The 26621-nt window shown below is 48.0% G+C and overlaps 1 protein-coding gene across 10 annotated transcripts; it reads left to right on the top strand.

Moving 5' to 3' along the window:
- The first annotated feature begins 123 nt into the window (after positions 1 to 123).
- On the top strand, positions 124 to 22350 carry CPNE9 (copine family member 9). 10 transcript variants are annotated; one of them, XM_019984778.2, is made up of 20 exons: positions 124 to 1507; positions 2025 to 2065; positions 2192 to 2238; positions 2334 to 2437; positions 2875 to 2911; positions 3409 to 3485; positions 7094 to 7157; positions 7270 to 7373; positions 7567 to 7671; positions 9365 to 9406; positions 9717 to 9792; positions 9900 to 9953; positions 10392 to 10453; positions 11166 to 11212; positions 12370 to 12551; positions 12780 to 12907; positions 18279 to 18381; positions 19027 to 19084; positions 19464 to 19537; positions 21948 to 22350. In XM_019984778.2, exons 1-20 carry the CDS (start codon positions 1440 to 1442, stop codon positions 22131 to 22133), a joined length of 1659 nt encoding a protein of 552 aa, XP_019840337.2. In that variant the 5' UTR covers positions 124 to 1439; the 3' UTR covers positions 22134 to 22350. The 10 variants fall into 10 exon arrangements, with proteins under 10 accessions (XP_019840337.2, XP_070632368.1, XP_070632367.1 ...); XM_070776267.1 differs by lacking the exon at positions 2192 to 2238; XM_070776266.1 differs by lacking the exon at positions 2192 to 2238 and having other exon boundaries at positions 18267 to 18381.
- Positions 22351 to 26621: the final 4271 nt, after the last annotated feature.

Raw genomic sequence — 26621 nt, 5'->3', positions numbered from 1 at the left:
CATCATCATTTGGTTGCTGTCTTTGTGGAGTTAATTAGAAGGTTCTCACTTTCCTTTCTTTTGCTAGAAGAAGGGGTTTTTATAGGGGGGGTGGAGGTACATAGGAAGCAAGAAGAGATTGGAGACTTGGACGTGCCTCTTAATTCATGAGCCATGAAAGTCTCCAGTGAGATAGCAACACATAGCAACAGGCTCTTAAGGTGGGAACAGTGGTCCTCAGGCCTGAATGGGCCCCAGTCACTTGGGGAGCCTGTTTATCCATGCAGATTTCCAGGGCTGCCTGAAAGTTGGACTTGAAGTTGCTGAGATCTTCATTAAGCTGGGAAAAGGGGTGGGCCTATTTTTGGCCATGCCCTGGGATCTTAGTTCCCTGGCTGGAGATTGAACTTGCACCCTTGGCAGTGAAAGCATGGGGATTCCTAACTATTGGACCACAAGGGAATTCCCAAGTAATCTTTATTATTAAAAAGTTCAGCAAACAATCTGCTTTTGGTACAGGTGACCTGCAGGCCCTGCATTCGATGAGGGATTGGTTTCCAGGGCCTCGAAGGCAGTAGGTGATATGGGGAGGGTGAACCTGGCCGACCACCACCCTCATTTACTGTGTGATCTGTGGTGAGCTGCATCCTCACGGAGTACGTCTTCGTCTCTAACACCATGAAGTCATGTGGGTTCAAAGACATGGACAAAAGGTTTTGCACAGTGCACCATTTACTGACCTCTGACTCAACACAGAAGAGATCATTAGTGTAAATGCCCAGAAGAGGGAAATAATACCAATGAACATTTTTTGAGTATTTACTGTGTATAATCCCCTATGTTAAATCCTGTTTGTAGGTTATCTTGATGAAATTTTACAACACCCCAAGTATGTGCTATTATGGCCATTCTTACCAGTGAACTGACTCAGCCAATGAGATGTTGAGTAACTTGCCCAAGGTCACACAGCCAAAGAGAACAAATGTGTATTCCTATTCAGAGACAGGAAAGGCGCGAGTGGCAAGGGGAAGAAGCGGATTGTTGAGGGAGCAGCTCAGGAAAAGCAATCTACCCCAGTGCCCACTAGGTATCCGGGGCCGGTCAGCATTCTGGACAGCTCTTGTAGGGGCAGGCCTGGCTCTCTCCTCGGGGAGATGCACTGGGAGGACTCTCCCACCTAGTGAGTTGGAGTTCGGATCTGTGTAAGGTTCCTGGCCTACTGGAGGCTGCTCCAATGGAGTGGGGGCCCCCCGCGGGCCGGGCGGGGCTGCATTGCCATCTGGAGCCGCTGTGCGGCCGGCCACAGTGAAGGCGCGAGCAGCCAGAGCGCAAGCAGGGCTGGAGGGAGCGCAGCCTCCGCCACCACCGCCGCGGCGGCACATGGGCCGGCCCCGCCGCCGCTGCCAACCCTTGCAGCCCCCGTCTCGCAGCCTCCCGCAGCTCCGGCCACCCGACCAGCCATGTCTTTCAGCGGAGCCTCCGAGCGCAGCATCCCGGCCACCAAGATTGAAATTACCGTGTCCTGCCGGTGAGCGGGCCATGCCAGGAAGGGCTTAGGCATTGCCCCAGCACCACCCAGCTCAGGGGCTCAGCACGAGCAGGGGGTAGACCCCAGGAGAAGAAGGATCGGGGCCGGGGAAAATCACGGGTGCAGACTCAGGGGAGTTGCTAGCGGACGCGGGGAGGGGGTTTCCTTGAATAGCCCCAACCACAAAAGAGGGCTCAACCTAAGGCTTGAAGGGATGGGTCGCGGGGATCCAGTAGGATCTGCGCCCCAGGAGGGTAAAGTTCTGGGGGCTAACCCTCTTTCCTGGGCCCTTGGAGGCAGTCTAGACGCGTCCAGTCCGCAGAGAAACAGCTCTTGGGCTGAGATTTCCGGTGTTGTCCAGGGTGCTGATAACGCGGGCCCCGGCAGGGTGTAGTTACGGGGGAAGGAAGTGTGATTTGAACCCCGTGCCTCCCTAGGTGCCCACCTCTGGGTAGGGTACCAGCAGTGGGCTCCAGAATGATCCACTCGCTGTCCGTCTGTTTGTCTCTTTCTCTAGAAACCTGCTGGACCTCGACACCTTCTCCAAGTCCGACCCCAGTAGGCGGCACCAGGGTCGGGAGGGAGGGAACTTGGGGTCCGAGAGCACCTGAGGTCCGGGGGCGGGGAGGGGGGGGGCGGGCCGACCTGACGTCCTTCCCTCCCCGCCCCCGCTCCCGCCTGCAGTGGTGGTGCTTTACACGCAGAGCCGGGCCAGCCAGGAGTGGCGGGAGGTAAGTCCTGGAACCCTCACCCAGTCCACCGCCGCGCCTGGGAAGCACCTGCCCCCTTTAGCAGGCCCCATGCTGATTGTCCACTCCCCATTCAGTTCGGACGGACCGAGGTGATCGACAACACACTGAACCCAGACTTCGTGCGCAAATTCGTCCTCGACTACTTCTTTGAGGAAAAGCAAAACCTGCGCTTCGATGTGTGAGCCCCGCCCAGAAACCTGGCTTGGACCTCCCCCAACCTGGATCCGCCCCCCAGCGGGCCCCCGACCTGGCTCCACCCCCGGGCCCAGTTCGGTGGCACTTTGAAGGACTCCTCTCTAGGCTTAGCACCGCCCCAAGTCTAGGTTGGCCACTCCCCAGGCCTAGTCCTGCTGACAACCCTTCTCCTTAATTGGCTCCGCCCCTTTCTAAGTCCCACCTCTGAGATGACCCTGCCCCCAGCTGGCCCCGGACTTGACCTTGCCCACGTCTGACTTCCTCTGACCCCGACTCCTGCCCCAAGGAGGTCCAGGTTGAATTCCGGTACAAGACTGCCCCACCCTCCACCCACAATTTTAACCTGGACTCGAAATCGGACCCCTTTTCCAGGCTCTCTCCCACCATCCCCTCCCCATGTTGGTCCCACTCTCTTCCCAGGTACAACGTCGACTCCAAAACCAACATCTCCAAACCGGTGAGTGACCATTCCCTCACGGGCAGGCTGGGCACACAGGCGGCGCTCACTGTGTGTTAAACGACCCTCCTTAGAACCCTCCTACCCCTCAAACCCGACTCGACCTTCTTCTGCCCCGAACCTGCCCTCCCTGCCCTCCTCTCCTGTTCCTGCCTCGGTTTCCCACCTGTGCCTCTTACTCACTGCTACTCTTCCTTCTCGACTGCTGCTGGGACCCTCAGAAGGTGAGGCTGAATGGGGCTGGGCGGGGTCAGTGTGTGTGGTGTGTGAAAGGTGAGGGGTGGGATGGTATCTTGGCAGGGTAGAGGCAGTGGGCTCCAGATGTCAGGACCAAGAACGGCGGCTTGTCTGGGGACCCCGTCCCTCCTCTAAAGCCCTGGCTGGGTGGTTCCACTGCCTCCAGTCGCAGTGGTCAGTGCAGCAGCAGCATCAGGGCTGGGCTGGGACTCTGCACCACCAGTCGCTCCTGTCCTCGCTGACTCTGTATCCCTGTGCAGGATTTCCTGGGCCAAGCGTTCCTGGCCCTGGGAGAGGTGATTGGAGGCCAGGGCAGCCGAGTTGAGCGACCCCTCACGTGAGCTGAACCCGAAGGGGAATGGGGGAGGGGCGGGCCTCCAATTCTCCTAAAGATGCAGCTGACTCTGTATCGTTGGAGGCTGGGACTGGTCAGGTGCCTTCAATGGCTCCCATCACCTCCTGGGAAAATTCAATTTTCAGGGCTTTGCTCAAGTCACTCTCAGCCCTGACATATCTCCTCTCTCTCTCACTCTCTCTCCTCACTCTTTTTCTGAATCTGATTCAGACTTTAAGGTCCATTTCCAAGTCTTCCTCACTAAATCAAGTTCTCTGGAATTTACATTACATTCACTCACTAAATATTTATTAGCACATTTTGTATGCTATACCCTGGGCTGGGTACCAAGGATTTATCCATTCCACAAACACTACTGGGCATATACTCTATGTGAGCCACTGTTCAAATGGCTTGGGTTGCAGTGGTGAACGAAACAAAGGCTCCTGCCCTCAGGGAACTTATGTAACAGAAGAGGGAGAGAAATAGTACAAAACTGAAATAATAAATAAGTAAATTACATAATGTGCTAGAAGACATGAAGTGCTGTGGAATGAAAGTAGAACAGAATTAGAGTGACCGGAAATGCAGGGTGATGGGTGTTGCAGTTTTCTGCAGAAGGGTTGAGGAGGCCTCATGGAAAGGTAACTTCGGAGCAATAATCTTAAGAAAGTAAGGGAGTGAGCTGTGCTGATACCTGGAGGAGGAATGTTCCAGGAGAGGAAACTGTGCAGAAGTCTGATGTGTTCAAAGAGCAGCACAGAGGCCAGTGTGGGTGGAACTGGGTGAGCAGCGGGGAGAAAGGAGGAGGTGAGCTTGGTGGATTCACGTTTAAGGCCTGGAAGCCACTGTGAGGACTTTAGTTTTTACTCTGAGTTGGGACTCAGTGGAGGGTTCTGAGCAGACAAATGCTCTAACTTGCTTTCAAAGGATGCTGCTGGGTTGAGACTACATCTTGGGTGGGCAAAAGCAGAAGTAATCCATGGTGCCACGAGTGAAGGAGGGGAGAATTAGTTAGATTCTGGATATAAATTGAAGATGGAGAAGCAGATTCCTGACAGACTGAATATGGACGTGAGAGAATAAGAGGAGTCAAGGATGACACCAAGGCCTTTGGCCTGAACAAGTGGAAAGATGGAGTTGCCATAGAGATGATTTTCTTTTTTAGGTGAGGGAGGAGTAAGTTGTGGGAGGAAGTCAATGAGGAGTTCAGTATGACGTACTGAATTTCATAAATTTTTATTAGACAAGTAGATGTGTCAAATAGGCAATAAGAAACATAAATCTTATATGCTCTTTCAGGACATGAGATTAGATGAGATCACTAAGGGAGTGAGGAGAGAGAGAGAAGACCAAAGACCAAAACTCCATGAGTTGGAGCTAGGAAGGGAGACTGAGAAGGAGCATTAATGAAATGGGGGGATAACCAAGAGTAGGTGGTGCTGTCCTGGAAGCAAAAGACATGCATCAATGACAAGAGAGTGGCTGATCATGTCAAATGCTGCTGCAGTCAAGAAAGGTGAGGACTGGGAACTGGAGAGTGGGTTTAGCAGGATGTCAGTCGCTGGTGACTCTGCTTGTCAGAGTTTTGAAGAAGAGGTTTGGATAACAGCCTGGTTAGGGAGGTTTAGAAGAGAACGGAAGAGAGAAATGGGAATTAGGGGTCTTTCAAGGAATTTTCCTGCAAAGAGAAGAAGAGAAAAGGAGGGGTGGCTGGAGAGGGAAGTGAGATCAAGAAGAGGTTTGTAATATTTTAACCTGAAAAAAATTATATCACATTTGTATGCTAATGGAAGTGATCTAGTAGAATCTGAAAATCTGACATCATACAAAGAGGGAAAGAACTTCTCTGGTGGTCCAGTGGTTAAGACTCTATGTTTCCAGTGCAGAGGGTGTGGGTTCGATCCCTGATCGGGGAACTAAGATCCCACATGCCTCATGGCATGATCAAAAAAAGGGGGGGCAGTTGCTGGAGTGATGTCTCTGTACAGGCAAGAGGGAGGGTGTGGAATGTAGCACACAGGGGAGGGATAAATAGGCACATGGTAGTCATTTATAGCAACGGTAGGAAGGCCTCGTGTGGGAGAAGATACTGGAGGCAGGGTAGGTGTGTGGCGGGTCTGTGGACAGTGTCTTCTGGTTGCTTCAGCTTTGTCAGTGAAGTAGGAAACAAGGTCATTGGCTGAGAGTGAGGACGGAGGAGGAGGCTTTTTGGGCTGAGGAGAGAGGAGGAGGAGTGCAAGTGCCATCTCACAGCACTGGAGAGTGAAGGGACTCACTTAATCATACTGTGCATTCGCACAGTATGATTAAGGACCTTGAGGTTTGTGGTCACACATCTAAAATGAAACCAGTTAGCACGAGTGTGGGTTTTCCTCTGGCCGTATCCAGTTGCACAGGTGTGGTATGGGTTAGGCAGAGAATAGGATTTAACTCAGGCTGTGGTTCTGCCAAATAAGTAGACAGAAGTGAGAGAAGGGCTAGGGGAAAGGAGTAGGATGGAAGGGAACGATTATTATAGTCCAGAGTGACTGGAATTCACACTGGGTGAGGAGATGGGGGAGAAAATTAAGGAGAGAAAGAACAGTGAGAAGGCAGTAGCATCAGTGACTCGCTTCTGGGTGTGCAGGTGGAGAGTCCCTGCACTCATTACACACTATCTTTTTAAAGCACAGAGAGTCAGAGATCAAAAGAGCCAATGAAATGGTTCAAGTTCTCATATTAAAGATGACAAAAATCACATGGGCAAGTTGGAATCAAAACTTGAACTGAGAATACTCCCAACTTAGCTTCCTCTCTGTCACACTTTGGCTCTTCCAGAGTTTAGGGTTGGCAGGCCCATATCCACAAGGCCTCTGACTGCTTGGAGACCCAAAGCAAGTTGGAGATGGATGTCCAGGCATATGCAAGTGTCTCTTCTTGGATCAGAAGAGGATAAGGCTGCCCTGGTCTTTTAGATCTCACTCTTCACAATCTTCTGAAAGCACAGCATCTTTGACCTAACAAACCAGTCCTTCTGCCCCAGACATGGGTAGAAATTGCTGTCCCTCATTCAGGACTGTTGCATCACATCACGCTGTACTTGCCTATGGCCTTGACATCCCAGCTGCCCCTGGAAACTCCCTGAAGGCAGGGTCTAGCAGAGCTGGAAGATGCCAACTGGCCAAATTGTACCTAGAACAATGCCTGGCATATAGCAGAGTCTGCTTTGAGAAACAGAACCACCTTCATATCTACCAAGCTTACCAACTGCTTTTTATTCCATGCATTCATTCTCATCTTTTCACAACCCTAAGAGGTAGACAAGATTCCCATTACATAAAGAGAAAACCAAGGGCCCAAGGTAAGGGAAAACAACTTGCCCAGAACTGTAAATCCTGTCTTTCCCATGCTACCATTATGAGATGTCCACACAGGCTAAATTAACCCCTTCCTTCCAGACCAGAGACCCTCCCCAGTCCAAGTCAGGTCCTACCCCACCAGGGATGGAAACACTCGGGACAGTTAGTAAATGACAAATTGAATCCCCTGGCCTACCCAATCCCAGATTGGCCACCCCAATCGTTGTTTCCTACTCTCCCCCCTCACGAAGAGGCTTTTTCTGCTTCCAGGGGTGTACCAGGCAAGAAGTGTGGAACCATATTGCTGACTGCAGAGGAGCTTAGCAATTGTCGGGTAATTAAGGGCCACATGCTAGACCCAGGAGGCTCTCTTCTCTCCCCAAACTCCCTTTAGTGGGCTGAGTCTGGGGGCAATTTGAGTGTCAATAGTCCAATGTCATCCACAGGACATTGCCACCATGCAGCTGTGTGCAAACAAGCTGGACAAGAAGGACTTCTTTGGGAAATCAGACCCCTTCCTCGTGTTCTACAGGAGCAATGAGGATGGCACGTGAGTCACTCTCCCACTATTGCTGTGGGCCCATTAGGGCTCTTAGGCTGGGACATCTTAGACTCCATCAGGACCTGAGCCCAGAATTCACTTAAGGCAGCACCCAATATGTGCTTAAACCAAGCATATGAGGCCCTGTCTCTGGGCTCAGTCCTACCCCAAAGGCAGGATCCAGTCCTCTTGTCCTCTCCAGGTTCACCATCTGCCACAAGACAGAGGTTGTGAAAAACACACTGAATCCTGTATGGCAGCCCTTCAGCATCCCTGTGCGGGCTTTGTGCAATGGAGACTATGACAGGTCTGCATCAGTATAAGCCAAGGAGTAAGGGGACAAGGGTGTGAGAGAGGGGTTCTTGGGGCAAAGAATGAAGGTTGAAGTGCCATAATAGCATTGGAGGATCCTGCTCAGTGAGGCAGTTTTGGACATGGATATGGGTGCATGGGAAGGCATATGAATAGCCACATGGATGAATAGGTAGATGGACGGATGGATGGGTGGATGGATGAATGGATGAAAGGGCAAGTGAATAAGTGAATGAGCAGATACATGGATAGACAATCAGACGAATGGATAAACTGGTGAATGAATAGATGGGTATGTGGATGGGTGTACAAGAGGACTGGTGGGTGGGATGGATGAATGGATAGCAGATGAGTGAGTGAGTGGACTGCTGGGTGGATTAGTGGATAGGTAGATGATGGGCAGATTAATGGATGGATGGCTAAATGCTTGAGAGGCAGGATGGGTATATGAGAGATTGGTGGTTGGTTGGAGAGGCAGAGGGGTGACTGAAAAAGCAGGAGGATAAACAGGTGGAATGACAGTACATTAATAGACAGACAGATGAATGGGTGGTAGAGGGAATGGATGGTGAGTGTGTCGTAGATGGACAGGCTGACCATATGAATTCACAAGTGGGCAGCGTGAAGGTAGGTGAGTGGGCCCATAAGTAGATGGTTATGTAGACAAATGGATGATTAGATGGACAAATACCAGATGGCTGCGTGTTTGGTTGGATAGATGCGTGGAGATACAGATGGATGCTTGTATGTATTGGTGAGTCATTGAAGGGCTGGATGTATAGTTATATGGGTGATAGAGTTTAATAAGTAATTGATTGGTAAATTTATATGGGTAAAAGGGTGACTAGATGGATGGTTGAATGAGCTGCCACATAGATCAGTGGCCATATGAGATGACTTAGGCATAGCTGTTAAGAACATGGTCTTTGGAACCAGGATGTCAGAGTTTAAATTTCAGCTCAGCAATTTACTTGCTATGGTCCTTAGTCAAGTTACTGGTTTTGGGGCCTCAGTTTCCTTATTCAAAAGTAATAATAGTATTAATACTTGCTTTATAGAGTGCTTGTTAAATTAGTCGGTGAAAGTGCTGAGAACAACGCCTGGAATACGTGTGTGTACTTAGTTGTGTCTTGTCTGACTGTGCGATCCTCTGGTCTATAGCCAACCAGGCTCCTCTGTCCATGGGATTTTTCAGACAAGAATACGGGAGTGGGTTGCTGTCTCCTACTCTAAGAGGTCCTCCTGACCCAGGGATCAAATCCACATCTCCTGCATTACATGTGGTCTTTACCTTTTGAGCCATCAGGGAAGCAATGGAATTCCCTGGTGGTACAGTGGTTAGGACTCTGCATTTGCACTGCTGAGGTTCCTGCTGTTCAGTTCCTGGTCAGGGAAACAAGATCCCACAAGCCATGCAGCGTGGCCAAAATATTTTTTAAAAGTCAGTAGTAAAGAATAGTAATAGTACAAATAGCAGCAGCAGTAGTAATAGTGATAGTTCAGTAGGTAGCTGGGTACATTCATGGACTGATGAATGGATAAGACAGATGGGAGGAAGGTTGAGAGAAGGACAAATGGATGGATGGAAGGATGATCTGTATATAGTCAAGATCATCTTGACTATCATGGGTGGGGGTGTCTCAGACTTATCCTACAAACCTAGCCTATGTTTATCTCCAACATTTCAGAACGGTGAAGATTGACGTGTACGACTGGGACCGGGATGGAAGGTAGCACTGCCCTCTCCTAGAATTAAACCAAACAGTTCCCTGAAATATGTAGCACACTAACTAGGAACCCCAGACTAGCCTTGGGAGCCAGAGAGGAAAAGAAGGGAAGAGACAGTGTGCCAGAGAGACAACTAAGGGGACCAGCTGTGTTCAAGGTCCTTCTTTTCCTCTTAGGTTGGTCTCTCTTCTGACCCAAGGCCCAGTGCCTGGCAGACCAAGTAGAGGCAGGGGATAGTGAGGTTAAAAGACTGGTTTCAGGGGTGGCTCCAAGCCAGCAGCAGTCGCTTACCTGCCCCTGGCCTCATTGCAGCCACGACTTCATCGGTGAGTTCACCACCAGCTACCGAGAGCTGAGCAAGGCCCAGAACCAGTTCACAGTGTATGAGGTGAGAGCGCAGGCCCGCCCAGGTTTCCCAGGCCTCCACCCCAGGTATGCTCGGTCTGTGCTCCCTTCCTCTGTGTCGCACCGTCACCACTACCTTACTTCACTTAGGTACTTAACCCCCGGAAGAAATGTAAGAAGAAGAAATACGTCAACTCGGGAACCGTGAGTACTCCCGAGAGCTCTGGCCCTCTGTAGATCCTTCTGTCTCTGTCCCCAGAATGGGGACACCCAGCATGACCACGCGGTGAGGGTGTGGGAGAGCTATGGTGCAGACTACTTGCACACAGTGATGCTGGATACAAGGTGGCACCATTTCAGTTTTCCTTTTGTTTCGTTTTTTTTTTTTCTTGTTTTTCCTCTCACCTAAGAAAATTTGTTTGATCTTTTTAATCTTTTGCAGGTTTTTCAGGGGGGGGACCCTAAGTTTTATTTCATGATTTAATACACTTTTGGAAATCCAAGTATGTTTCTGATGGCTTCCCCCTTTGCCCTTTCAGAAATCGGACAGGATGGGTCAGGGGCTGGAGTAGAGTGCCTCTTTGCCTTTCTCTAGCCCAGCCACCTTTTCCAAGTAGCAGGGCTGCCTCTTCTGTCCCACAGGTGACGCTGCTCTCCTTTTCTGTGGACTCTGAATTCACTTTTGTCGATTACATCAAGGGAGGGTGAGTCACAGCCAAGCTCCAGACTAAAGTCCAGCAATGAGTTTCTCCCAGTTCTCAGCCTCAGTGTTACTCTTCATTAATGGTCAGGATCCAATGAAATCATGAAAACAAACTTGAAAACACTTGGCAGACTATAAAGTGCAGGGTGCTGTCCACCGTAGTTCTCTCCATAGGGCTGCCTTTCAGCCCTAGCTTCCAGCCCCCCTGGGAAGATGACAGACCAGTGGTCTCCCGTAGCCTTACTGGAGCCCAGACAGAAGATATGGCGAGGCAAGAGGGAGAGGCCAAGAGAGAAGGAAAAGACAAGCAGACTGTAGGGGACATTCTCCTTGGTTTAGTGGATGCAAGCAGATGTCAGTAAGGTACTTTTCTTCTCTCAACCTGATTTTAATGTAAAATGGAGATGTTAATTACTACTTCAGGACTATAGTAAGGGTTAAATTAAATTATGCATATTATGTGATGAGGTAGGCATTTAGGAATGAATGGGGCATGTGGGAACACACTCCCCAAAGTGTGTTCTATGGGCCAGCAGCATCTGCCTCACTTGGGATTTTGTTAGAAATGTAGAATCTCAGGCTCCACCCAGACCATCCAGATCATAATTTACTTTTTAACACAATTCCCAGGTGATTCAGTTGCGTACAAGTGTTTGAGAAATCCTTAGTAAGTATTAGTCCCTCATTTCTCAATCCATCTATTTCCCCAACAGGACACAGCTGAACTTCACAGTAGCCATTGACTTCACAGCTTCCAATGGTGAGGCATGGATGGGGAACAGGGTGCAGAGGGATTCTAAAGAAGTCATTAGGGATGGGCCTGAATTAAAACCTGGGAATAAGAGTTAACCTATCCAGGAAGCCCAGGCTTGAGGCAAGGCCCAGTCAGGCTAATACTGGGGCAGGAGTGTTGTGGGGGTAATGGTGGGAGAGAGTACAGAAAGGTTTAAGTGGGTAAATGGATCAAAGAAAATCGAAAGGATAAATAGCTCTAGATAGCTTGAGAAGTGGATGAGTAAATGAATGGATGGGAGGGAAGAGAAGTGTACTAACAGATGAATACATAAATGGGTGGATAACTGTGTGGGTAGCTAGATGAATAGAGTAGGCAAATGGGTCTGAGTGAGTACAATAGGCTGAAGAGGTAGATGCATGAACTGGAATGTAGCTGGACAGCTGGACAAGTGTTTAAATTGGTGAAATAGATGAGTGGACAGGTGGATGGATCCATATGAGTACAGATAGACAGGTGAATGAATGGGATGGATAGAGAAGGATGAATGAATGAGTAGATGGACAAAAGAATATGGTTATATGGACAGATGGGAAAGAAAGAGAAATGGCAGGTGAGCAAGTAGATAGATGGCAGGCTGGCTGGCTGGATGCACAGGTGGGTGGCTAGCTGGATAAGAGGATGGAGAAGCAGATGGATAGAGATGAAGAGATAGATGGATTTACGGCCAGTGGAAGGGTGAATAGATGTATGAGCAGGTGGATGAACTGGTGGATAGATATAAGGGTTGGTACATGGATAGTTTGAAAATGAACATTTGGATGACTGAGTAAAATAATAAGGAGTACATGGGTAAAGAGGCTTCTCTGGGGGCTCGGTGGTAAAGAATCTGCCTGCCAATACAGGTGACATGGGTTCGATCCCTGGGTTGGGAAGATCCCCTGGAGAAGAGAATGGCAACCCACTGCAGTATTCTTGCCTGGAGAATTCCATGGACAGAGGAGCCTGGCGGGCTACAGTCCACAGGGTCATGAAAGAGTCAGACACGACTTAGAGACAAAACACCAACAGCATGGGTTAAGAGTGGATGAATGGATAGGCAGCACATAGATGCAACAAAGACAGGCAGGCGAATAGATGGATCATCAGTATGACCATGGGGTGGGGCTCCTGTTTCCCTACAGGGAATCCCCTGCAGCCCACCTCCCTGCACTACATGAGTCCTTATCAGCTCAGCGCCTATGCCATGGCCCTCAAGGCAGTGGGAGAAATCATCCAGGACTATGACAGTGACAAGCTCTTCCCAGCTTATGGCTTTGGCGCCAAGCTCCCTCCAGAGGGACGGATCTCCCACCAGTTCCCCCTGGTACAGTATGGGCCAGATCCTAGACTCCACACTCTGGAATCTGGCCCACCCAAGTTGACAAAATTCTACTTAGGTTTTCTTCTAAGGGTCAAGGACATGCAGAAGAGAAGGATCTAGGGGAGGGTGGCAGAGCAAGGAGGGGAGCTGGGCTGGAGTCTGGAGGGGCGTATGAAAAAGCAGTGGAGAAACGCAAGAGTGAGCAGTCCAGCAGGGTATCTTCCCTGACAGAACAACAATGATGAGGACCCCAACTGCGCGGGCATTGAGGGTGTGTTGGAGAGCTACTTCCAGAGCCTGCGCACAGTGCAGCTCTACGGGCCCACCTACTTCGCCCCTGTCATCAACCAGGTGGCCAGGTAAGGAAACTGGATGGACCTGGGGGAAATTAAGGGGACCAGACAGGGGATTGTGGAGAAGGCGATGGCACTCCACTCCAGTACTCTTGCCTGGAAAATCCAGGACGGAGGAGCCTGGTGGGCTGCAGTCCATGGGGTCGCTGAGAGTCGGACACAACTGAGCGACTTCACTTTCACTTTTCACTTTCATGCATTGGAGAAGGAAATGGCAACCCACTCCAGTGTTCTTGCCTGGAGAATCCCAGGGACGGGGGAGCCTGGTGGGCTGCTGTCTACGGGGTCGCACAGAGTCGGACACGACTGAAGCGACTTAGCAGTAGCAGCAGACAGGGAATTGACTTCCCAAGGATAGTGAATTTAGGCTTTGGGGAGAGGGTGAAAGTTTCAATGTTGGCCAAGCTCTGGTATAAAGAGGTTACATCAGGCCTTATTCTAAAGTAGAAAGAGTGTCAGTGAACTGCCTCAACCCCACTTCCTGGGAACAACAAACCAGGCCTCAAGTTTGGGGAAGAGAGGACCTATACAACAGTGGATAAGGCACAAGCTTTGGCATCAAACCTGGGAGTGACCCCGGGTCCACCACTCACTAACCTCATCTGACCTGAAGCAACTTAACTTCTTTCTAAGCCTCCATTTCATCCATGTAAATGGGTATAATAATGGATAATAAGAGCATCTTCTTTTTATAGGGTTATTGGGGATTTAAAACTAGGTAACAATATAATAATACTTAGCACAGTGTCTGGCCCATAGTCAGTGCTCATGGTAGATTAAATCATGGTAGATTAAAATGAGCTCAAATTGTAGATTAACGATGGAAGAGTAACTTCTAAAAACAGAAGAGTAACTCCAAATTTTCAGAATAAAAACACAAAGCAAAGAAAATCCAACTTACATATCAAATGATTTTTTTTGGATTTTTTTAAACTATATTTCAATACATAAATTTGTATGCATGCTTTAAACAAACTATATTTCAAGAATGAGAGAGTCTAAACAAAAAGTATGACCAGCACCAGCATTTAAGTTTTCTGATTTTTAATGCAAATAAAATAAAATGATTGAACTAAAACCAAACGTATGTCAATGAACTTAAGTTGGATAAATTCACCTAATAAAAGAAAAAGTTTCTCTGATTGGATGAAAAATAATAATTCTACTATATGCTAAGGGCTTCCCCGATAGCTCAGTTGGTAAAGAATCCACCTGAGACCTTGCTCCAATTCTTGGGTCAGGAAGATCCCCTGGAGAAGGGATAGGCTACCCACTCCAGTATTCCTGGACTTCCCTTGTGGCTCAGCTGGTAAAGAATCTGCCCGCAATGTGGGAGACCTGGGTTCGATCCCTGGGTTTGGAAGATCCCCTGGAAAGGGACAGGCTACCCACTCCAGTATTCTGGCCTGGAGAATCCTATGGACTATAGAGTCCATGGGGTTGCAAAGAGTTGGCCACGACTGAGTGACTTTCACATACATGCTGCTGCTGCTGCTGCTGCTGCTAAGTCACTTCAGTCGTGTCCGACTCTGTGCAGCCCCATAGACGGCAGCCCACCAGGCTCCCCCATCCCTGGGATTCTCCAGGCAAGAACACTGGAGTGGGTTGCCATTTCCTTCTCCAATGCATGAAAGTGGAAAAGTGAAAGTGAAGTCGAGCAGTCGTGTCCGACTCTTTGCGACCCCATGGACTGCAGCCTACCAGGCTCCTCCGTCCATGGGATTTTCCAGGCAAGAGTACTGGAGTGGAGTGCCATTGCCTTCTCCATTCACATACATACTATATGCTAAATAGAAGAGACCCATGTAAAACAAAATACCTCAGGAAACTTGAAAGTAAAAAGATGAAACAAACAAACAAAAAAATAATAAAAGTGGAAGAATTTCAGGGAGATATATATATCTAGAGACTCCATTTTCCTCTAATAAAGATTAGTTTATCTTCTAATTCATCATGAGATAATAGTTTCTTTAATTACAAAAGTAATGTAACATTGCTGTTGAAATTTTAAGGATGGAGAAATTAAATAAGAAATGACCCAGAAAATGGCCCATGAGAATGTGAAGATATATACACACACATATATATAATATATATATAGTTAATGATAGTCTTTTCCTTATGTAGCCATAATGGCAGTCAAATTTGATGTAACATTTCACTACTGATCTTTTCACTTAATAATGGAACCTGAGCACATTTTCTTTTGTTATTGTTATTAAACAGACTTAAATATTATCTTGGGCAAATTCGCTGATTCACTCATTCATTTACTGATTCAATGAACATTCCATAACGCAAAATGTAGCATGAATGTGGGCTGTAGAGCTAGACTAAGTTAATACACCCACTCTACTGCTTACTAGCTGTGTCACTTTGGGCAAGACTCCTAACCTCTCTGTGTCTGTTTCCTCAACTGTAAATGAGGATAATAGTAGCTACATCATGGGGCTGTTGTGAGGACTAACTTAATATTCATCAAGCACATAGAACAGTGCCTGCCACATGGTAAGTGCTATAGGTGCAAGCTATTACTGTTACTATTATTATCATTATTACTATTCAAAGGGCATCTGCGTGTGCTCAGATATCTGCTGGGGCACTGGAGATTCAGATGAATCAGATCTAGTTTCTGCCCTTGAGATCTCCCGCCTTGGCGCAGGAGACAGAAATATAAATAAATCATTACCTTCTACAGGCCAGAGCTTCCCAAACTTTTCCAGCAAGTCGCCTGTTGGCAAAGGCAAACAACTGCTTCCCCTAGGGGACACTGGGGGCCCGGTTGAAAGCAGCCAACCTGAAAATGTCTTTGAAATCCCCGTATTTTATCTTAACAATTCATGCACATTTTACATGTTTCTGACATTGTGTCCATATTTGCTATAATTTAAGGCGTGGGGAGGTGTGTTTTAAGTATACTTAGAGTCATCTAGCTTTATCCACCAGACCATATAGTGTAATGGGTGCTTCAGGTATCCTGTGACCTTGAGTTCCCCTTGGCATACATGTTGGTACACTCATGGGTGTAAGGACCCAGGAAGGGCGGACAACCCATCTTGGTGGGTGGCATCCAAGAGACCGGAGGCAGCCTAGTTGTGGAGGGACCTGACTTCTTGGCTGGGTGCAGAGGGCGAACTGGACTTTATCAGAGGAAGATGTGCAGAACAGGCCTGGCGGCAGGAACTGCATGTGAAGAGCACAGAGGCATGAAGGGGCAAGCTTGGGAGACAGTGAACAGTACACCTAGATCAGAATGTGCAGCGTGCACAGAGGAGTAGCCAAAAAGCAGGCGGGAATGAAGCCTAGAGGCATCAAGAGCTCAGGTTTTAGGCTTAGTCGGTCAAGTGTGGACTGGGGCCCCAGCTTCACCACCCCTTTGGAATGTTATTCCTCATGCCTGTAAACTTCACTTTGGAATAACAAATGTGCCCACCTTATAGAATGGTAGTGAGGATTCAATCAGATCACGTATGTCAAGTGTGCAGCCATGATTTTGATGACCACAGATGCCTCTTCATTGCCTGCCACCCCAAAGCCAAGTGGGGCACAGTGGCTTTCCCCAGCCCATGACCCAGCTCCAGGTCTAAATGGCCTTGGGAGTGCCAGGCTTCTGCAGGGAGCTACGGATGTGCCTCCCAAGTCCCCAAACCCTTCCACACCCCTCAATGTTCCTGCTCACAAATCCCTTTGTGAGGGGGCCCTTACCCATTGCTCTGACCTCCTCTCTCTTCTGTAGACCTACCTGCATCTCCTAGAACACGCTCTCTCTTGGTTTGCACATGCCATTCCTTCTCTCTGGAACATCTTTCCTTTACCCTCCCGTCCTCCCCCCACCCCACCTCTACCTCCACCTCCTCCTGGCTAACTCCTACTCACTTTTCAGGTCTTAGGTTAGATGTCATGTCCTCAAAGCCCTCGCCTCACTGCATCGTCGTGCTGTAAGCATCCATCTCCTCCCAGGACAACATCTGATTCTCTGCTGCAGGCTCAGCACCAAACTTGGTGCCTGACCCACAGCAGGTGTGCAGTGATTATTTGCAGAATGAGTGAGTGACAGGAAACGGTGGCAGCCCAAGCCTATGAAGAGGCTGCAGCCAGAATTCAGGAAAAGAGCAAAGGCTGCTAGGGAGGATCATGGCCCACTCCCACCCTGGGCTCTGGGCAAAATCAGCTGTAGCTGTTTGAATTCTCCACTCTCACTGTGCTTTCCTCTGGGTTTTTTATATCAAGCTTATATATCAGCATTGTCTGATAGAACTCTCTGCAGTGACGGAGATGTTCTGTATCTTGTGATGTCCTGTATGGTAGCTCCCAGCCACATACAGATAGTGAACACCTGGAGTGTCGCTAGGGTGAACAAGGAACTGAGGTAATTGTATTTAATTTATATAAATTTCCATAGGACCTGGCGACTGCCTTACTGGATAGTACAGCTCCATCCTTTCCAATCCTCACAGGGTTTGAGACTAGAAGTCAAGAGGCCAAGTCTGCCACGGCCTTTGTGCTGTCTGAGCTCTTGTTTCTCTTATGTATAAAATAAGGGGACTGGACTCAATGACTTCTGAACTCATTTCAGATCAAAAAATCTTGGGAGTCAAAGTGAGAGAAGGAAAAAGACTCTGGGAGCAGCTGTTAAGACTGGGTGAGGACCCAGAAGCCTAGGCAATGGGATGTGATGAGCAGAGGGAGAAGGGAGGAGGAGAAATGGGTGAGAGAGGGGAGAAAGAAGGCCTTCAGTCTTTGGTCTTGTATAAACACCAAGATCATTCCAGGGCCAACAAAGTCCTGGGTGATCTGGGCCCCACCCCATTTCAATCATATGGTCCCTGCTGCTCCCCTCACTTTCTGCGCCCCAGACAGGGTAGACTTCCTCCGTCTCATCACAGGGACTTTGTCCATGCTGTTTCTTCTGTCTGGAATGACCTCCCCTCCCCTTCACTTAGCCTCCTCTCCCTCCTCTTCTCCTTCATCCTCCAACATTGTTTCCTTAAAGAAGTCTTTATTGACCTGGGCCATGTCAAGATCCCTTACAGGACGCTCTCATAGCAGTAGCTTTTTCTCTCCCAACTCTCCTCACAAATGCTATTCTATAGCTATTTCTGTGATTCTTGGTTCAGTGTCCACTCTCAAGAGGACTGGGGGGACTCTTTCTTTCTCACGATGCCTAACACAGTAGCTACCATAGTAAATGCTCTGTGAGTGTCACTGGAGGGATGGTAGGAGGGGCAGGCAGCCAGCTCTGGGGAAGGAGCATGAGCTTCCGAAGCCCCAGTGCTTGTCCTCTGCTTACAGGGCCAGCTGGGGAAGTTTTAGGGATAGACATTCCTTTGGACTCTCTGGGCTTTCAGCTGAATTCTGATTTTAGCCTCTCCCCCAGGGCTGCAGCCAAGATCTCTGATGGTTCTCAGTACTACGTTCTGCTCATCATCACTGATGGGGTCATCTCTGACATGACACAGACAAAGGAGGCCATTGTCAGTGTAAGTCTGAGGAGGGTTTGGCAGGAAGAGGTCACTGTTAATAACTGTCCAGGGGTTGAGATTTTGCCCTACGTGCAAGCTAACAAGTCAGGCTGCCAATTTCATGGATGCTCGCAGTGGACACAAGACTTCTGGATCAAAAGCAAAGGTGTGTGGGACTTCCCTGGTAGTCCAGTGGTTAAGACTCAACACTTCCACTGAAGGGGGCATGAGTTCAATCCCTGGTCGAGGAATTGAGATTCCACATGCCACTATCCCAGCAGTAGCAACAGCTCAACTATCAGCATTGGCTCTGATTCACTAAGTCCACTTCCCAGAAGATAATGTGCCAAGGGCCAGATTACCAGTGGGTTGTATTATAGAACATACACCCTGAGTGTAGAAAACCTGAGCCTTTTATCATGAGACATTTTATTATACTAGACAGTAAACAAACCTGCCCTTTGCTGTATAGGAAGACCCTGTATCTTTCAAGGCTGTTACATATGCAGACATACTTGAAAAGATAGTCCGGCACAAAAAGAAATCAGTGCCTCTGCTTGTAAGATGTGCCAAAATATTATACACAGAGAGAATTGTCCCCCAACAGTCACTTCCCTTGTTATGGCTGCTCACCCCAACAATTTCCCCTCTTTCCCCTCACAGGCCTCATCACTGCCCATGTCTATCATTATTGTCGGTGTGGGACCAGCCATGTTTGAAGGTGAGTAAGATGAGGGGTTTTGATGAGTGAGACCAAGAACTAGGGAAAACAAAGGAGGATCTGGGAACCCAGGCCTGTCTCATAGAGAAGATAGGATGGATGCCTGTGTCAGACCTTGGCCAAGTCAGACCTTCTCTGAACCATTTCCTCATTATAACCGAGGTTGTTGATACAAATACTTCCCTCCTGGGGTTCCTAGGATGATGGAATGCATGGGAGGGAATAATAATAATAACTCCATTACAATGCCTAATATTTGTAGGACTTTGATACAACCATTAGGTGGTCTCTTGATGACTCCAGAGGGGAGCGAAGAGGCAGAGGGCAGCATGGGTTGTTGTGGGAAAGGTCAATCAGCTGAGGGGTGTCTTTTCTGCAGCTATGGAAGAGCTGGACGGTGATGATGTGCGCGTGTCCTCTCGGGGACGCTATGCCGAGCGCGACATCGTTCAGGTAGACCTGCTGTCATGAGGTCAAAAGGAAGTCATGGTGTCAAAGGCATGGTGGGAAGGAGGGGTTAAGTTAGCAGCCATTCCCCTTTACTGCCTTCCTTTTTTTTTTTTTTCCCCAATTTTTATTTATTTATTGGCTCTGCTGGGTCTTCATTGCTGCATGTGGGGCTTTATCAAATTTACGGGAGTGGAGGCTACTCTCTAGTTGATGTGTGTGAGCTTCTCTTGTTGCGGAGCTTGGGCTCTGTGACCCGTGGCCTCCAGACCGTGGGCTCAGTAGTTGTGACGCAAGGTCTTAGGTGCCTCAAGGCATTGGGATCTTCCTGGACCAGGGATTGAACCTGTGTCCCTGCATTGGCAGGTGGATTCTTAACCACTGGACCACCAGGGAAGTCCCTTTACTGCCTTCTTAATCATTTACCTTTCTTCCCTTCACTCTTTCGGCCTTCCTACATTCATTCAACAAATTCTTTTTGAGAAACGCAGGTTGCTGCAGCCATGGTGGATTCATAGTGTGAGAGATCCCCAAGGCACCTGCCCTCTAGTGGAGGCAGCCAATAATAATGGCACAGTTCATTAGATTGTGCTAAGTGCTCCAGAGGGACAGCAAACGCCACAGTGAGAGTCTGTAACTGGGATCTGATTAGGCAGGATTGTCAGGGAAGGCTGCTGCTGCTGCTGCTAAGTCGCTTGAGTCGTGTCCGACTCTGTGCAACCCCATAGATGGCAGCCCACCAGGCTCCTCCATCCCTGGGATTCTCCAGGCAAGAACACTGGAGTGGGTTGCCATTTCCTTCTCCAGTGCATGAAAGTGAAAAGTGAAAGTGAAGTCACTCAGTCGTGCCCGACTCTTAGCGACCCCATGGACTGCAGCCCACCAGGCTCCTCCATCCATGGGATTTTCCAGGCGACAGTCCTGGAGTGAGGTGCCATTGCTTTCTCCATCAGGGAAGGCTACTACGAGGAAATTACATTGGAACTGAAATCTAAAACAAGGCATAAGCATAACAGGCAGAGAAGCAGCAGGTGGGAAGGCCCTTAGGTTCAAAATAACTGGCCCAATCATGGAGAAGGCAAGAGGCCCGGGTGGCAGGATCACAGCAGTGAGTGGAAGAGGAAGGCAAGGCCCTGCCAGTCATGGTGAAGTTTGGGGCTTTGTTCTAAGATAATTAGAAACCTCTTGAAGGATTTTAGATAGAGAAGTGAGATGGTCAGTCTTGCATTTTGAGACATGCAGAGAGGCTGCAGGAGTGCGGACTGCAGCAGGACAAGGGAGAAGGCAGGGAGATCTGTTAGTGAGGAAGCCTTCGAAGTAGTCCAGGGATTTGGATGGGAATAGGAGCAGTGAGGAGGGAGAGGAGAAACAGGTTCAAAAGACAATTTAAGAAAAAATGTATGAGAATTGAATATTTGATTAAATGGTGATAGGGAGTCAGGGGGGCTTCAAGAATGATTCTTAGTTTCATAGACTGAGCCCCTGGGTGAGTGATAGTCTCACTTGCTGGGAAAGGAAAGGCTGGAGGAGGGGCAGATTTGGCAGAAAAGCCTAGAATTCAGCTGTAAACACACTAGACTTGAGTTATCTAAGAGGAACGAAAGGGGATGTGATATGGGCAACCAAGTTGTGACTCTGGGCCTTAAAGAAAAGAAGGTAGGGATGGATGTATAAATGTAGGAGTTACCAGGGAACAGGGTTGTTTTTTTTTTAATTGAAATACAGTCGATTTACAATACTGTGTTAATTTCACGTATGCAGAATAGTGATTCAGTGCTTTTAGTTTATACTCCATTTAAAGTTATTACAAGATAAAAGCTACAATACCGTGTTATACAGTTTATCCTTGTTGCTTATTTATTTTGTCTATATTAAGTAGTTTGTACATCTTAATCCAGGGAACAGTTTGTAAATGTGTTGAAAGTGTATGAAATCACCCAGGAAGAGAATTAAGAAAGAAAAAGCATCAGTTTTAGAGATTAGGCAGACCTAGAGCATTGGGGTTGGTGCAGGGAGGCATCCAGAAAGGTAGAGAAAATCTAGAAGAATGTAATGTGTCAAGAGTGGGAAGTGTTCAGGAAGATTATAGTGAAATGTAATGGAAAGCTCAAGGGGAGTCAGCAAGATGCGTGACAATCATTGCTTGCTGGACTGATTGGGGAACATGGTACTGTTGACTTCGTTAGCAAGAGCAGTTTCAGTAGACTGCATGAAGCCAGGTTAGAGTGGTTTAAGGGTGAATGGAAGGTGGAAAAAAAGTGGGTGGGGAGAAAGCAAATGTGGAAAGTTCCTCTAGATAAGGTGGGAAAGCAAGTGATGCTTGGAGATGTTAGGGGCCAAAGAGGGAGCCTCCGCCCCGCCACCCTCCCCGGTCCTCTCTCTCCTGGCCACCCACATCTGATCGTGCCTGTCACAGTTCGTCCCATTCCGAGACTATGTCGACCGGTCGGGGAACCAGGTGCTGAGCATGGCCCGACTTGCCAAGGATGTGCTGGCGGAGATCCCAGAGCAGCTACTGTCCTATATGCGCACCAGGGACATCCAGCCTCGCCCGCCACCCCCTGCCACCACCAGCCCAACGCCAGCTCCAGAGCATCCCTGAATAGCCCACGTAACCAACGCCCAGCAGTCTGCCCGCCTGCCCACCCATTGCTTCTGCTCAAAATCAGAGGCACCTGGAACCTTGGACCTCATTGGGAGGGCAACTTGGAGGATCAGTATTGGCTGGTCGAGCCCTCTGCCCCATCACCCACAGAAGGGCCTGGCACTGTCACCACCTCCCTGCCTTCTTGCCAATAATAAAGCTGATCTTTACTTCACTTCTGTCTCATGGGTCTTAGGAAGGGAGGCTGGGATGCCCAGGGTCTGGGACACACCAAGAGAAAGATGGAGCAAGGACAGCTTCAGCTAGGGATCATCCCCATCCTAACACACATCCATCTAACCCTTCTTCAGATATTCTTCAAATACTTTAAGAAAGAAGTGAATCTTTATGTGTGTACATTTTCCTGAGGAGAAAGGCCCATAGCTTTTATCAGATTCTAAAAGGGATTCTTGACCTCAAAAGGGGTCAGCTTTAAGATCAGTTCAGTTCAGTCGCTCAGTCATGTCCGACTCTTTGCAACCCCATGAATTGCAGCACACCAGGCCTCCGAGTCCATCACCAACTCCCGGAGTTCACCCAGACTCACGTCCATAGAGTCAGTGATGCCATCTAGCCATCTCATTCTCTGTCATCCCCTTCTCCTCCTGCCCCCAATCCCTCCCAGCATCAGAGTCTTTTCCAATGGGTCAACTCTTTGCATGAGGTGGCCAAAGTACTGGAGTTTCAGCTTTAGCATCATTCCTTCCAAAGAAATCCCAGGGCTGATCTCCTTCAGAATGGACTGGTTGGATCTCCTTGCAGTCTAAGAGACTCTCAAGAGTCTTCTCCAACACCACAATTCAAAAGCATCAATTCTTCAGTGCTCAGCCTTCTTCACAGTCCAACTCTCACATCCATACATGACCACAGGAAAAACCATAGCCTCGACTAGACGAACCTTTGTTGACAAAGTAATGTCTCTGCTTTTGAATATGCTATCTAGGTTGGTCATAACTTTCCTTCCAAGGAGTAAGCGTCTTTTAATTTCATGGCTGCAGTCACCATCTGCAGTGATTTTGGAGCCCAGAAAAATAAAGTCTGACACTGTTTCCCCATCTATTTCCCATGAAGTGATGGGACCGGATGCCATGATCTTCGTTTTCTGAATGTTGAGCTTTAAGCCAACTTTTCCACTTTCACTTTCACCAAGAGGCTTTTTAGTTCCTCTTCACTTTCTGCCATAAGGGTGGTGTCATCTGCATATCTGAGGTTATTGATATTTCTCCCAGCAATCTTGATTCCAGCTTGTGTTTCTTCCAGTCCAGCATTTCTCATGATGTACTCTGCATATAAGTTAAATAACAGGGTGACAATATACAGCCTTGACGAACTCCTTTTCCTATTTGGAACCAGTCTGTTGTTCCATGTCCAGTTCTAACTGTTGCTTCCTGACCTGCATACAGATTTCTCAAGAGGCAGATCAGGTGGTCTGGTATTCCCATCTCTTTCAGAATTTCCCACAGTTTATTGTGATCCACACAGTCAAAGGCTTTGGCATAGTCAATAAAGCAGAAATAGATGCTTTTCTGTAACTCTCTTGCTTTTTCCATGATCCAGCGGATGTTGGCAGTTTGATCTCTGGTTCCTCTGCCTTTTCTAAAACCAGCTTGAATATCAAGAAGTTCACGGTTCACATATGCTGAAGCCTGGCTTGGAGAATTTTGAGCATTACTGTACTAGCGTGTGAGATGAGTGCAATTGTGCGGTAGTTTGAGCATCTGCTCTCATGGGTCTAGTTCAAGTTTTTTGAGTGAGGATAATTTAAAAAGCTGATATTTTCTTTGAGTGAAGGGAAGTGAAGTGAAGTCACTCAGTCATGTCTGACTCTTTGTGACCCCATGGACTGTAGCCTACTACGCTCCTCTGTCTATGGGATTTTCCAGGCAAGAGTACTGGAGTGGGTTGCCATTTCCTTCTCCAGAGGATCTTCCTGACCCAGAGATCGAACCCAGGTCTCCCACACTGTAGGCAGATGCTTTACCATTTGAGCCACCAGGGAAGTCCCATTTTTTTTGAGTATTCACTACATATCAGACATTGATAAGTAATTTACATGCATCATCTTATTTAATCCTCACAGCAATCCTGTGAGATAAGCACTGTGTTATCTTTTGCGCATGAAGAATCTGAGGCTCAGAGAGGTTAAGTCACGTATTGAACAGAACCCAACAGTTTGGCTCCAGAGGCCAAGAGGTTAACCTGCAAATCTCTTCCTGGAGTGTCAATTTTATTAGGATGTTTAGGGAAAGAAGGCCAAAGGAACATTTCATGCAAAGAGTGGCACAGTAAAGGACAGAAATGGTATGGACCTAACAGAAGCAGAAGATATTAAGAAGAGGTGGCAAGAATACACAGAAGAACTGTACAAAAAAGATCTTCACGACCCAGATAATCACGATGGTGTGATCACTGACCTAGAGCCAGACATCCTAGAATGTGAAGTCAAGTGGGCCTTAGAAAGCATCACTACGGACAAAGCTAGTGGAGGTGATGGAATTCCAGTTGAGCTATTCCAAATCCTGAAAGATGATGCTGTGAAAGTGCTGCACTCAATATGCCAGCAACTTTGGAAAACTCAGCAGTGGCCACAGGACTGGAAAAGGTCAGTTTTCATTCCAATCCCAAAGAAAGGCAATGCCAAAGAATGCTCAAACTCCCGCACAAGTGCACTCATCTCACACGCTAGTACAGTAATGCTCAAAATTCTCCAAGCCAGGCTTCAGCAATATGTGAACCGTGAACTTCCTGATGTTCAAGCTGGTTTTAGAAAAGGCAGAGGAACCAGAGATCAAACTGCCAACATCCGCTGGATCATGGAAAAAGCAAGAGAGTTACAGAAAAGCATCTATTTCTGCTTTATTGACTATGTCAAAGCCTTTGACTGTGTGGATCACAATAAACTGTGGGAAATTCTGAAAGAGATGGGAATACCAGACCACCTGACCTGCCTCTTGAGAAATCTGTATGCAGGTCAGGAAGCAACAGTTAGAACTGGACATGGAACAACAGACTGGTTCCAAATAGGAAAAGGAGTTCGTCAAGGCTGTATATTGTCACCCTGTTTATTTAACTTATATGCAGAGTACATCATGAGAAATGCTGGACTGGAAGAAACACAAGCTGGAATCAAGATTGCTGGGAGAAATATCAATAACCTCAGATATGCAGATGACACCACCCTTATGGCAGAAAGTGAAGAGGAACTAAAAAGCCTCTTGGTGAAAGTGAAAGTGGAGAGTGGAAAAGTTGGCTTAAAGCTCAACATTCAGAAAACGAAGATCATGGCATCCGGTCCCATCACTTCATGGGAAATAGATGGGGAAACAGTGTCAGACTTTATTTTTCTGGGCTCCAAAATCACTGCAGATGGTGACTGCAGCCATGAAATTAAAAGACGCTTACTCCTTGGAAGGAAAGTTATGACCAACCTAGATAGCATATTCAAAAGCAGAGACATTACTTTGTCAACAAAGGTTCGTCTAGTCGAGGCTATGGTTTTTCCTGTGGTCATGTATGGATGTGAGAGTTGGACTGTGAAGAAGGCTGAGCACTGAAGAATTGATGCTTTTGAATTGTGGTGTTGGAGAAGACTCTTGAGAGTCCCTTGGACTGCAAGGAGATCCAACCAGTCCATTCTGAAGGAGATCAGCCCTGGGATTTCTTTGGAAGGAATGATGCTAAAGCTGAAACTCCAGTACTTTGGCCACCTCATGCAAAGAGTTGACCCATTGGAAAAGACTCTGATGCTGGGAGGGATTGGGGGCAGGAGGAGAAGGGGATGACAGAGAATGAGATGGCTGGATGACATCATTGACTCGATGGACGTGAGTCTGGGTGATCTCCGGGAGTTGGTGATGGACTCGGAGGCCTGGCGTGCTGGGATTCATGGGGTTGCAAAGAGTCGGACACGACTGAGCGACTGATCTGATCTGATCTTAGGGGAAGACATTGTATATGAAAACATATACTTTATAGTGGGTCGAATGCAAGTTTTATACTAAGATAAATTAGAAGTTTCCAGGCGTTTTAGGCTTTGCCCCAGAACCCTGGCAGACCCTCTCACGCTCCCCGTTGATGGCAAAACTGGACAGGCTAAGCAACAAGTACTGTTTTACAAGTAGACTCTTCTTGGCACCCAAGTTCTCAAAAGCCCCCCAAAACTGACAATAGAGTTGTCGAGTTCAGCTTTACAAATAAGCAATATGAGGTAGGAAGAATTTAACAAATTGCCCAAGTTCACATGGCTACTAAGTGACCCAGTCACATTAAAAGTAGCTGTTTTGACATCACGTAGCCTTTCCCCGCCTACCTACAAGGTTCCAGCATCTGAATCTTATTTTACTTACACAGTCCGTTTTACACCCAACCAGCATTTTGCACCGCCCCCAAACAGGCCGCTACTTTCAGATCCACACCTTTGCTCCAGCCCTGCCCTTTTACCTTTTC

Source organism: Bos indicus, chromosome 22, assembly GCF_029378745.1.
Source record: "Bos indicus isolate NIAB-ARS_2022 breed Sahiwal x Tharparkar chromosome 22, NIAB-ARS_B.indTharparkar_mat_pri_1.0, whole genome shotgun sequence".
Classification (NCBI taxonomy): Eukaryota; Metazoa; Chordata; class Mammalia; order Artiodactyla; family Bovidae; genus Bos; species Bos indicus.
This window is presented reverse-complemented; position numbering and strand designations above follow the sequence as displayed.

Bases quoted from the DNA above. Each gene is read 5' to 3' on its own strand.
- CPNE9 (XM_070776261.1), top strand. From the start codon at position 1,360: ATGGGCCGGCCCCGCCGCCGCTGCCAACCCTTGCAGCCCCCGTCTCGC. The intron at 1,508-2,024 runs GTGAGCGGGCCA...CTCTTTCTCTAG, and splicing joins GAAATTACCGTGTCCTGCCG to AAACCTGCTGGACCTCGACA. The intron at 7,158-7,269 runs GTAATTAAGGGC...TGTCATCCACAG, and splicing joins AGGAGCTTAGCAATTGTCGG to GACATTGCCACCATGCAGCT.